The sequence below is a fragment of the Odocoileus virginianus genome, chromosome 20 (assembly GCF_023699985.2).
Source record: "Odocoileus virginianus isolate 20LAN1187 ecotype Illinois chromosome 20, Ovbor_1.2, whole genome shotgun sequence".
Lineage (NCBI taxonomy): Eukaryota > Metazoa > Chordata > Mammalia > Artiodactyla > Cervidae > Odocoileus > Odocoileus virginianus.
The window spans coordinates 41,126,734-41,139,881 of record NC_069693.1 but is presented as its reverse complement, the minus strand read 5'-3'; the positions used below and the strand labels follow the sequence as shown (position 1 = coordinate 41,139,881).

General features: G+C 51.4%; 1 protein-coding gene across 1 annotated transcript in view; it reads left to right on the top strand.

Moving 5' to 3' along the window:
- The window catches only part of NKD1 (NKD inhibitor of WNT signaling pathway 1), an 87,328-nt gene that overhangs the window by 53,192 nt on the left and 20,988 nt on the right, over positions 1-13,148 (top strand). Inside the window, exon 4 of the mRNA XM_070451321.1 lies at positions 4,757-4,823. Coding sequence (XP_070307422.1) covers positions 4,757-4,823 — 67 coding nt within the window. The remainder of the gene's footprint in view (positions 1-4,756; positions 4,824-13,148) is intronic.

The following is a 13,148-nucleotide window of genomic DNA, read 5'->3' as shown; positions in this document are numbered from 1 at the left end:
TGGCTTGTCCCAGCCACGTGCATTCTTGGAATCTGTAAGTTGGGCCGTGTTCTGTGGGCACCAGGAGTTGCCTTTGAAACCCCGTGGCACCAACATCTGTTAGCTCTTAGAGAACAGAAAGATTGACAAAGAACTGCTGGGGCAGGCGGTGGGGAAAGATATTAAGCTCAGGAGTACGAAGTCTCAAAGACAAAGAGGAAAAACCCTAACTGAACTCCAGCCCGCTCCCCACGGCCCTGCTTTGATGTGGGTTCCCATCCCTGGAGGCCTTATAAGGCATTGTGCCTGCAATTCTGGGCTCTGGGCTGGTGCTGACTGCACATTCAGCGCCCGGAGGAGCTGGCCTCTTGTCCTGGGGCCCGCTGTGGGGCAGAGGAGGGGCAGTGCTGGGACTCCGGAGGGAGGCAGGTCTGGGCCCTGTGGGCCACTCAGCCTGGCCGCTGGGCAGGAGGCAGCCTGGCACCAGGTTGGGTGGGGCCGGAGGTGTGTGGATCCAGGAAGGTCTTTGATCAGAACTTGGAGCAGAGGCTGAGTCTGACTGTCCTAGAGACCAGAAGAGAGGGGGCCGTGATGGCTGAGCGGATGAAGAGAGCGGTAAGGGAGGTCACTGCGTACTGTACCCCACACTCGGGCTGCTTCCAGGGCAGTGTGGTGAAGAGTATGGGCTCTGGAGCCATGCAGCCTGCCTTCAGTCCTGGCTCTGACACTTACTAGCTGTGTGACCTTGGGCAAGTCACTAAACCTCTCTGTGTCTCAGTTTTCTCATCTGTAAAGTGGGGATGATAATGGTATTACCTCAAAGGACTGCCATGGGGGTTAAATGCAGAGCACCAGAAATATGCACCAGACAGGGGAAGAGCATGTTTCTCTGTGTCTGTGGGGGCACCTCGGGTATGGTGAGCCATTCAGCTTTGCCCAGCAATGTTCTGGTAGCCATTTGACAGTAAGAGTGCAAGTAATAAACGGTAACCACTGTCTGTCAAGTCCCAGTCATGGTATCAGATGTAATGCTAAGTCTTTCTGTGTGATGGCTCACACCTGCCCTGAGACAGAGTGACTGCTGTCATCCCTATGCAGAGATGGGAAGACCCAGGAACACTGGAGATAAACCTCCTTCACCCACGTAGAGCAGGGATTTGAACCAAGGTCTGTGCAGCACCAGTTCCGTGCCCTGCATCCTCTGGGCTGGGGCTCCCCTGGGACTCATGGCCAGGAGCCCTGCATGCAGGGTTTGGGGTCTGGCCCTTAGGACCATCCTGCAGGAAGGCTTCTGGCCGAGGCTTGGCCCTGTCCCAAACCTAGTGAGGAGGAGTCGTGGGGCCTTCGAATCCTGCAGGACAGAGGGGAGTGTTTGGTCTCTGATACACTGGAGCTGCTGGCTGGGCTGATTTTCTGCACTTCTTTAAGCATGATTCTTGGTCCCCAGAAAGTGCCAGGATTCTTGGCCACCTCCATCCCATGCCCCAATTCCACTGTACAAGGTTGGGCCAGGCCCCTGAAGGAGCTGGCTCAAGTCTTGGCTCTGCTGATGATCCACAGCAGGGTCTCCTGGCCTCTTGGAGGCTCCTCCTCATTTAAACCCACAGAACTATTGGGAACCCCATTCTGTGGAGGTTCTGGTGAAGATCCCAATTGATCAGTACCTCATATATATCATGAGGGCTTGGGGATGCAAGTGACTGTCATTGGCATTATTTCCCTATCTCATTCCTTGAGGGTTGAGGCACTTTATAGGAAAAAACAGTAACAATTATACTTTTCACTTTAAATTTTGCACATCACTTTTATGAGCATTTGTTCTTCAAGAAATGGAAAGAGCAGGGCTGTTATGATGATAAAGGGAGATATTATAAAGTGCCTGGCACATAGGAAATGCACAGTAAGTGTCAGCTGACTTTTTAATGGTTTATCACTGTGCCCATTTTACAGATAAGTAGTTTGAGATTTCCCAGAAGGCAGCGGCTGGCCCCATATCCAGGGCGAGGGAGGCCACGGAGGCAGGATGTGATCCTGTGTCTGACTCAACATTTTATGTGGCCTCTGGCTTGGTGATTCAAAGCTGGAGGACCACAGACACCGCACTCCCCAGGCCCTCGGCTGTCTGGGTCAGTGGAGGAAATGAATGTTTGCCATAGTTGAGCAGCCGCACAGCCCTGGGTGTCAGCAGACCACAGTGCTGAGGAGCTGTCGATGTCTTACACAGAGCAGGGTGAGGTTTAGTGGGAAGAGACCGACCCCAGAACTTGCCAGAGCTCTGCTTTCATATGCAAAGACGTATCTTTAATATGTCAAGAGAGCCGGCCCGCTCAGCAGACAGTTCTCAGGGAGCGTTGAAGCCGTCATCTGAGTGATGACTGTGGGTGCGAGGCATCGTTATGGGGCTTCTTCCAGAAGGCTGCTTTGTTGCTGGTGACGTGTGGAGTCGTTAGACTCCTCTGAGTGTGCCAGTAAAAAAGATGCCAGTGCCCAGAAGTTTCCATCTCACGGGTCCTGTTGGCTTTGCCAGGAGCGGTCAGGGTGGCTCCGAGGTCAGCGCCGGCTCCCAGCCTCCGTTGGGCCTCCGCACACGCGGGTCTGTCTCTTCCCTTGAAGACGGTCACCCGCTCCTGTGAGGACGCGCTGCCTGCCAGCCTTTCTGGAGAAGCGGCACCCATCTCTCTCCGGCATGAAAGATCGGCTTTAATTGGCTGCCGGGGCGTCCCAGCCATCTAATGATGCCAGCTGAGTGCGGCCCTTTCCTGTCACCATCTCCCAGTTCCCCTGTCAGCTCCAGTTCTGTTAACACAAACAGCCAGTTTACAAGCCCAGGAAGTGTTCAGTGATTATAATAATTGGCGGAGGAGGAGAGAGAGAAGACATCCTGACTCGAAGAATAATGCAGCCTGGTTTTGAAGTCCATGGGACACCAGCAGTCTGAATGACCACATTTGAACAACGTCTAAGAAAGGGTGTGTAATGCCCTAGAATGATTTGAAAGAAGAAAGAGAACAGAGAACACCACCTCTAATCCATAAAACGTTAGCTGTTCATCTTTAAAAACACACACACGAGATTTATCTCCAGCTGTGTCCAATTGATAAGATCAGCTATACAAAGCATTGTTTTTCTTTTGTTAATCGAGGCGAGCTCTTGGTTTTTCTCTCAAGCATCTCCAGTGCAGGATTTTTTTTTTCCTTCTAATTTTTGAAGAGTGTGTTTTTTCTTTTTCTTTATACTTTTTTTTCCAAAAGGAGAAGTTGGCGAGAGCTGCCAAGTTGAGGCTTTTTTGTTGCTCCTCTTTTTGTGGTTCATGAAGCACTGCCATGGCATCACTGTGGGCATTAAGAGAGAGAAAGCAGTGTGACCCTTCCCCCCACACCCAAACCTCATCTCTCCCCCAAAAGAGGAACATTTCCCACTGTGGGTTCCTCGGAACATAAATCCCATGTGATGCTTTTGAGAAAAGCTTCCTGGTCTAAATAGGTTTGAGGGATGCAGCATAAGCTACTACTTAGGTATCCGCAGTCTGTTACCATAGTAAGCTTTTCAGTAAAGGGTCTTGTTTGCATGCATGCATGCTAAGTCGCTTCAGTTGTGTCTGACTCTGCAACCCCATAGACTGTGGCCCACCAGTCTCCTCTGTCCATGGGATTCTCCAGGCAAGAATACTGGAGTGGGTTGCCACGCCCTCCTCCAGGGGATCTTCCTAACCCAGGGATTGAACCTGTGTCTCTTACATCACCTGCATTGACAGGTGGGTTCTTTACCACTGGAGCCACCTGGGAAGCCCAAAGTGTCTTGTTTAACTTCGTTTAAAATAATCTTTTTGGATCTCATTACTCCTCTTGGCAGAATACCAATAAATACAGAAGCTGTTTGATAAGCACTAGTCTGGTCTCCTCTGTATCTAGAGTCATCCTACTGGAGCGGGATCAGATAGATGGGACCTTTATTGACATCCCAGAAATTTTCCAGCCTGTGGACCTAACTAACTTCCCTTGCCAACCTGACAACACGTGGGTGGCAGCCTGGGCTGCCAGGCTGACTGGGAGCAGCTCTGCTACATGACATGAGTTACTGGACATTTTAAACTCATGCCTGCAGACCAAGGCAAGGCATGTGCAAGGATCAGGCCAGCTGCTGGAAGGGGGCGATGTGGGAGGCGTGATTGAAGGTCAACTAAAGGCAGAGCCTATAGGTTCTTAGATGTTGTGCTGAAGAGTTTGGATTTATGTTAAGGGATTGTGTCAAGTTTGGGTATATATTAACAGCTGGGTTTATGCTGAGGGAGTGCTTCCTTCAGCAAACCAGGCCCTCTTTATAAACTCAACGAGACACCTGCCTGGGACTGTCTCATAGAGGAAGGATCCAAACTGAGGTCTCCTCTAGGGACCCACAGGGGTGGCTCTGGTCCTGGGTCTATCAAGTTGGCCCAGGAGGGTAGAGGAGGGGCATTTTCTGAGCTTGTCTTTGTCTTTTTCCTGGGTGGAGGGTGGATCTCGCTTTCCTAGTGGGAAGTGTGAGCTTGTGTAATGTTTCGTGGCAGGCTGTAGGCTGAGAAAAACTTACTTTCTAAAAAGCAGTGCAGTAATGAACTTTACAAGTGTCATAGGCTATCCCTACTTGACCTAAATTTCCATCAGAAGAATGAGAATAGGGTCCCTGCTTCTTTGTGACCAGCCACACACACCTTCACAATGCTACCTTGACCATAAGGATGCCAGGTTCCTACCTGACTCCAATACTTCTTTAATATTCCTGCTTTGTCTTCCTCTAGGAGCTTGTGGGTGAAGTTTTCAGAGAAACGCTCAGCGAGGAGGAAGAGGAAGACTTTCGGCTAGAAGGTATCAGAGCCTATTACTTTCTTCCCAAAGACAGTGAGGTGGGGAAGGGCCATCTGGTCTACCTTATGCCTTGCATGCCCTCCAGAAAATCTGCAGACCAGGAGGAGGAGGACAGGACTCTCTGTGGGCGTGCACTGGGGGTGGATGGGGTGAGGAACAAGAGGGAAGTGGAGCGCCTCATAGGTCCTCACTGGGAGTGGATTCAGGCCACCCAGGCTCAACATCCTGCTCTGTGTTAACCACGGGGTCTTGAACAAGTTGTTTGACCTCAGCTTCCCCACTAGGGGGGAAGTGGTCACTCATAGACTTCTCAAGTAGGGTTAGGCATGTAGTATGCACTGTAGGAAGCAACCCTTGTGTTTCTCCATTCACATCACACACCTGGAGCACAGGTGTGCATATACAAGAACCGAGCCCCAAGCCCTCACTGCTTTCCTCTGTAGCTCTCACTCCTTTCTTTCTTCAAGGAAGCAGTGCATTGTAGAAAGAATTAGGACACTCAAGTAGGGGGTTGGTGGCCACTGGTGTACTAATTTGACTTTAGGAAGCCACGTCCCCTTTCTGAGCCTGTTTCCATTCTTGTAGAATGGGGATGAGGGCCTCTTCCGACTCGATTCCCTAAGTTGGTACAATGACTGGACAGCATATGAACGCATTTGCTAAAAGGGATAGCATTTCCCTTTTTCACTCAGAATCAGAGGAGAGAATTGCTGAACTGGCGTAGCCTTTGGGCAGTAAATGTGCTTTCCTGGAGGCTCAGACAATAAAGAATCCACCTGCAATGCTAGAGACCTGGGTTTGATCCCTGGGTGGGGAAGATCTCCTGGAGAAGGGGATGGCAACCCATTCCAGTATTCTTGCCTGGAGAACTCCATGGACAGAGGAGCATGGTGAGTTACAGTCCATGGGGTCACAAAGAGTCAGACAGGACTGAGTGACTAACACATTGTACAGTAAAGCCCTCCCTGGGACTGGGATAGGGGGCTGGCAGGGGTCTCTGAGGGGAAATATAGGTCTTGGAAGGGCTGTAGGGCCCAGAGAGGAGAGTAGACCATGCCAGGAAGTTCTGGAGGGGAGCCTTGGCCAGACCCAAGAACTGTGACCACATCGGGCCCGAGAGCTGTGATAAATGTAGACTCCTCAGCTCCACCCAGGCTGCTGAATCTGGTCCGCTCTGTAACAGGCTCCTCAGATGACTTGTGTGCATGCTGTACTTTGAGAAGCACTATTCTGAGAGATTCACTCTGTGGCCCAGGATTTGGAGGGTGCCTGGGACCCGAGTATCCCTCAGCCTTTGCTCAAATTCAAGCAGGTCCCAAATAGAAGGAGGAGGAGGCGCATGGACAGACATCTCTGTCAGGACTCTGGGGTGTTTCTCGAGCATATTTGCCTGTGGATCTGGTGACTACACTCAGGTTCAGCGACTTTGACTCCCATTGTTCCCTGGGCTTCCCCAAGCCTCAGCTGTCATCCTTGGCTCCATGGAGAGATGCCAGCACCTGGTGCCTAGAGTTGATCTGGGGAGTCAGGTGAAGGCCTGCAGGATATAGGATCTGGGGGCTAAGGTGACCCCAGACTTGGATTACATGGGCTTCAGCACTCATTCCATTTTCTATTCGTTTGCTTAATCACCTGGTAACTTAGCAAGTTCATCCTCTTATTCATTCATCCTTCCAGATATTCCATCCATCACTCGCCTTACAAGTACCCACCTGTCCCCTTATCTATCCATTCATCCACCTATCACTCACTCATCATCCACCCAGTGATCCATGACCCACCCATCCAGCGCTCATCCATCCATCTTTTGCTCCATCCTTCACCCACCCATCCTTCCATCACTGCCTATATTCATTCATCTACCTACTCTTTTGCCACCCATCCGACCAGTCCTTATCTACCACCCAGGCATCCATTGTCCATACTTCACCCCTCTCTTCATCATCTATCACTCATTCCTTAACCCATTTAACCATCTTCCAGTTGTCATTCACTCATCTCAACATCTGTATGTATTTTCATCATTTATTGAGTCCCTGGTTACTGCCCCAAGTGAGGCACTTCTCTGGCCATTGAGGCTCAGCCTGAAATCATGTAATTGGTTTCACATGAGGTGTCTTTCCCTGCAGACATGAAACAGAATGCCCATGGAATCCTCCTCTTCGGAAAGGGAGGGCGCTTTGCTCAACCTCTGTTCAGAGCATGAGCCCTGCTGGATGAAGTAGAAGGAGCACTTGGCCGAAGAACCTGTAGACCTAGCTCCAAGTCCCCCCTCCCCTCCTGCTCCCACGGTGACTTGCTGTGGCTCTTGGCCAGGTCCCTCCCTCTCTATAACAGGATACATGGGGATGTGGACTCCATGGATGCTCAGAGAATGTGGGCACCTTGTAGAGAGGATAAGCTGCTGTGGGGTGGCTCCTACAAACATTGATTGATGGATGGAAGATAAACAGGTGGTGCCCGAGAGTCCCAGCTCCTGTCAGGGAAAGGGTAGGGATACTGGTGGCACTTGGTCCATCCCTGTGGTCCACCAGCTGCAGGTCAGGGTTCGAGGACAGCTTCGAAGGTGCCTCGACTGGCTACCTTGCCAGTCATTGATGGCGTCCAAGTATATCAGTACCACCACTGGCAGGGGCAGGGAGGAGGAGTTAGGAATCACAAGTCTGACTCAGTTTCCAACTAGGATTAGACTAGGTTGTTGGTGGTCAAGTTTCCAGCCCCTTTTCTTCAAACAAAAGCTTACACAGAGCACAGAATGTAAGACTGACCAGGTTGCAGAAAGACACAGTGTGTTATAGACAGTATGTTAATTACCTTTTATGTAACAAAGGGTACCAGACCGTACTCTCTATTTCCTTGTATGCATGAATGTGGACCACATATGCATATATAGAATTGTGTAGCTAGAAGCCTAGACAGACAGAAAGAGTAGTTCCTTCTGAACAGGGGAGGAGATTAAAATCGGAAAGCGTGGTCAGAGGATTGTAGTATTAGCTGTAATTAATGTTTCAACTTTTACAAGAAGAATGTGATCATGTATTCCTTTGAAGGGAAAGACTAATAACAGAATTGAAAAGTGAAAACAATAAGTAAATAAGGCAGTAGGGCTGGGCTGCTCTGGGCCTGCCTGTGTGGCCCCTGAGGCTTCTTGGAAGGGATGCTGGCCCCAGCGGCTGCCTGTGGTTCTTGGGCCGCCGCTGGCGCCAGGTCCGAGGCAGCACTCCCAGGATGATGGACGTGGCTGTGGATGACTAGGCCTGGTGGGCGCTGCCGCGTCCTGGCCACGACGAAGCAGCCACCTGGCCTGGAGCTGGGGCTGCGGGCATCCCTCCATGCCTCGGGCCAAGGGAGAGCAAGCCGAATCCTGAATCTCCTCTTTGTCTTCCTGTTGGCCAAGTTCATTGCCTGTTGGCCGGCTGGAGGGCTGTTAAGGGGGAAAAAAGGCCATCTGAGGCGTGAAGATAAAAAGAAGTCTTTTAGCCATCCCAGGAGAGGATGGCTTTAGCTCCTGCGTTGTTATGTAAAGCCGGCCCTAATCCAGCGTCTTAACTGCCTTAACTGGCCAGCTGGGAGCTCGAGGGATGGGAGATTAAGGCTGGGCCCGGAGCGAGGGCTGGGGCTGCGAGCTCCTTTTGAACTGTGGCAAGAACAAAGTAAGCATGAAAAGTCCTGCGCTCCAGAGCGGTCCTGGTGTAGCGGGCGGGACCTGCGGCTTGTGGGGGGAGGGGAAAGGGACCCCCCCCCTTTCTGCTGACCCAGCAGGGCGCTGAGGACCGGGGAGGGTCACCCCACCCTTCACTCCAGTGCCCACCTGAGGTCCCCACCTCCCCAGTTGGGCAGGACAACAGGTGGTGGCAGCCTGTGGCTTGTGGCCTGAGATGGACCTTGGTGTCAGGGGCTCTAGGAAGCTCTGTGTCTGGGGCTGTCCTCTCGGCCCGGTGTAGACTGAACTCTGGCTCTGTGCCTGTCAGGGGAGAAGGGCCTGTGGATGGTCGCAGGCCCCTTCTTTCCCCGCGTTCCCTCTCTCCCCCACCTAGTGCTGGCCACATCCCTGCCCAGCATCTTGGCTCACTCCCACCTCTCACCCTTGGCCTCTGACCACTGACCCTCACCATCATGAGTTTCTTGTCTTTTTACCTCATTGTTTGGAGGTAAAAGTGGGCAGAGTGCATTAGCTCGGCATCTTCCATAGAAAGTTGAGTCCGCAGAACCCCCACCTGCTGGTGGTGCACTTATTAAGGACCAAAAGTGAGTCAGGCAGCCCCTCCCTCTGGGGCCTGGCGCCCCCTCTAGGCCCCCAGGGCTGCTTTGCTTTGGTCTAGCCTGGCAGAGTCCGCGGGGGTCTTGGTTTCTCTGGCCTGAGAGTGGAGGTGCCTGGAGTCCTGTGGAGCAGAGCAGTGGTGTTGGGGCTGACATCCAAGGGCAAAGCAGCCCCACAGTGAGCTCAGGGCCTGTCCCAGTTGGCGTGGCCCGAACTTGGTCTTCCTACCACCCCATGGGAGTACATGAGAAGCACCCTTCTCCCTTTATTCTGGATTCAGACCCCAGATCCAGCCTGGCTGTACTGTAGCTCACTGTGTGATCTTAGGAGAGTCACTTAACTTCTCTGTGCTTCAGTCTCTTTTTGGGGGCAGACATAGCACGTCTTCCTCTGAGGGCCTGTTAACAGCGAGGTTATTTATATAAGCCCAGAGCCCAGCACTGGTTCAGAGTATGCCAGTGTCTGTGAGCTGTCCTGACTCTTGTTTCGTGGGCTCCACTTTCTTGAAGAGGAGCCAACTGGTGTTTGTAATTATTTACTAGTCCAGATCAAAGACGGCCTATTTTCAAAGCTTCTTTAATCCTGTTAGAATCTCTGAATATCTCCTTCCACTCCCAGTGCGTGACATAGTCTGGCATGCCATAAGTGCTCAATAAAAACAGATCTTCCTTGACTTAGGATGGGGTTGTGCGTGCGTGCTAATAAGTTGCTTCAGTCGTGTCCAACTCTCTGTGACCGTGTGGACTGTAGCCCGTCTGGCTCCTCTGTCCATGGGATTCTCCAGACAATAATACTGGAGCAGGTTGCCATGCCCTCCTCCAGGGGATCTTCCCAACCCAGGGATCAAATCCATGTCTCTTATGTCTCCTGCGTTGGCAGGTGGATTTTTTACCACTAGTGCCATCTGGGAAGCCCTAGGATGGGGTCACGTCCCAATAAACCCATTGTAAGTTGAAAATATCATTAGCTGAAAGTGCGTTCATACATCTGACTTTCTGAACATCATAGCTTAGCCTTGCCCGCCTTACATTAGCCTACACTTGGGTGAAATCATCTAACACAAAGCCTATTTATAATAAAGTATTGAATAGTTCATGTCATCTATTGAATACTGTGCTGGAAGTGAAAAAAAGTTTGGCTGTCTGAGTTCGGGATGGTTGTAAGTGTATGGGTTCTTGACCCTCGTGATTATGTAGCTGACTGGGGGCTGGGACCCTCTGTCAGCATCACAAGAGGGTTTGTGCCACATATTGCCAGCCTGGGAAAAGATCCAGATTTGAGATTCCAAGTACAGTTGTGTATCACTTTTGTACCATCGTAAAGTAAAAAAATTGTTAGTCAGGGACCAACTGTGCTCTCTAGAAGAATGAAACCAGCCCCATGAAGTTGCTGGAGTCCATCTCCCAGGAAAGCCCTGTGTGCCCCGCTCCAGTGCATTGGGGCTCCCAGGTGGGAAATGTCCACCTTCGCACAGCGGAGGAGCCCTGGGGAGGTCTTTGGTCCCCTTCATTTGCAGTAAGAAATCTGAGGCCCAGAGAGGGGCAGGACCTGTCTAAGGTCACACAGCACACGTGAGAACAGTCTATTCTTCACTCAGCACGTTTTGGTATTTGCTGAGCCGCAAATACCTTCTGCAGCTGTGGGGCCCCGTTAGGCCTTGGTTCCAACCATGGACAAGGTAGGCGGGCCTTACTGTGAGGGCGCTGGCACGAGGGAGGCAGGTAGTAAATTGATAATCTGGTTCACACAGGTTCTGGGAGGGGTGCTCTGTGAAGAGGTAAAACCCAGGGAAGGTGGAGGGTGGAGGGCTCTCTCAGGAGGTGACGTTTCGGCTGAGATGCAGGTGCCAGGAAGGAGCCGCCATGGGCAGATGTGAGGGGTGAGCAGTCAGAAGTGAGGGGAGCCCCAGGGTGGGAGGGTTGTGGGGTTTGGGGGAGCGCAGAAGGGAGGCCGGAGTGGCAGCCAGAGACCAGGGGTTGGGGGTGGGGCAGCCGGCAAGGGTGGGGCCCCGGGCTAGGATTTCACGCTGCTTTTGAAGAGAGGCTGTTGGCAAGTTTGAGGTAGGTGAGTGCCAGATTCTGACTTCCCTTTTCAGCAGAGAATTGTGGCTTCTGTGAAGGATGGCTCATTCTGAGGTGGGAGGGAAGCAATGAGAACAGGAGGCGATTATGATGGTGCAGGGAAGAGGTGATGGCCTCGGCCTAGTGGGGCTGAGGGGCTGGAGACATGTGGAGGGGCCTGGGGGCGGGGTGGTAGGGCTGGGAGATGGGGGATGAGGGAAAGAGAGGGATCCCAGGGACACCTTAGAGATTGGGCTTCGGGAACTAAGCGTTCACTTCTGAGGTGGCGGTTTTAGCGGCTGATGATGTCTTTTGTTTTTGGATGTGCTGGCTTCAGGATGCCTGTGTGACATGCAGGTAGGGCTGTGGAGGAGACAGAAGGACAGGGAGCAGCTGGAGAAGAGAGAAAGACAGACAGGGAGGGGACTTCTCAGGAAGAGGCCACCAACAGCTCCACCGGAGCCCTGGAGTCCCCGGCAAGGCGCTCAATCGCTGGGGCAGCCGGTGGTTCCCGCCAGTCTGGGAGGAAGGGGAGTTCACTGCCGAGCAGCGGGGACCCCCAGATGGAGGGGGCAGGCGGGCCACATGCCGCTGGCTCCTCTCCCTCAGTTCAGAGCCTGTCCTGCCGGCGAGTGTCAGTCGCCCCGACTCCAGTCCACTGCAGTCGCCCCAGAAGCCCGGGCTGCAGCCGTGACAGCGGTTTCTCTTAAGTCTGTTCTTCATAAAAGCCCAGCTTGAACAGTGGAAATTCTGACTTGTGTCAGATACCGAGGAGGCTTTCATAGCTTCAAGTAGCTCGGGGTTAGATTTTAAAAGTTGAATTTCATCACATGTTTTAACTTGGGCGGGGATGGGGGGAGAGTGGCAGGGACATGGTATTTTTAGCGCAAAGAAGGCTTTTTTCCCTTTCCCTCTCCCTCTCCTGGCGTTTTCCCCTCCCTCCCCCAACAGATGTTTCGTCTCAATCCTATTCAAACCTCAAAGCAGAGTGGCCATCAACCTTATGCTCTGATGAGAAAAAAAGGCCAGAATGCTATTTGTTGGGAAGGGTTTTTTTTCCCCCCCCTTTCTCCTTTCCCCTCAATCACAACTGGCTCTTAAATAAAATCTACTTACAGAAAAATGTAACCTGGGGAAGTAGGAGTGAGGAGAAAAAGACCCTGGAAGGGATAGACACCCACTGGCAGAAACTGCTGGAAGCCAGCTTCGAGAGTACTGCATTGGGTCAATTATGTGTTGGTGGTGGTTTTGTTTTTCCTGAAAAGCAAGGGCTCCAAGTGATGGAGAGTTAAGTCAGGATTCTTTGGGGTCTTTTGGATACTCAACCTGAACTGGCTTAAGATCTGGTTCATAGGCACTTCCCTGGTGGTCCAGTGACTGGGATTCCATGCTCCTAATGCAGAGGGTCTCAGGTTCGATTGCTGGTCAGGGAACTAGATCCAACATGCCACAACTTAAGACCCAGTGCAGCCAAATAAATAAATAAATATTTTTTAAGCAATCTGGCTCATAGAGTTGAAAAACCCTAGGGTAGATCTTGCCAAAGAAGGGTTGGTTGATCCAGGAGCTCAAACCATGTCATTAACTCCCACACACACACATACATTCATTCATTTTCTCTCTCTCTGTCTCCATCATCTCTCCCTCTGCCCTCTGTTAGTCTCTCCCAGTAAGGTGGCCAAGATGACTACCCGGTTCTGGGTCCTCATATCCTATGAGTTGAGCCATTACAGGTGAAAGATAGTACCCAAGTCCATTATTTCTTGCAAAAGTTTGATTCTTACTTTACTGGCCAGGGCAGGTCTAGATTTTTGTGGGACCCAAGTTTATCCAGTTTGGGGGTTGTCTTTTTTAAGAGAAAGAATACATGATTCTCTTTCATAACTGTGGACCATTTATATATAAATATATGTCTTTACATATTTCTATTTACTATATATTTATTTCCCACTAAACCTAAATAAATATATTCCCAATTCAAGTTCCCCTTAGCTCGATTCCAGA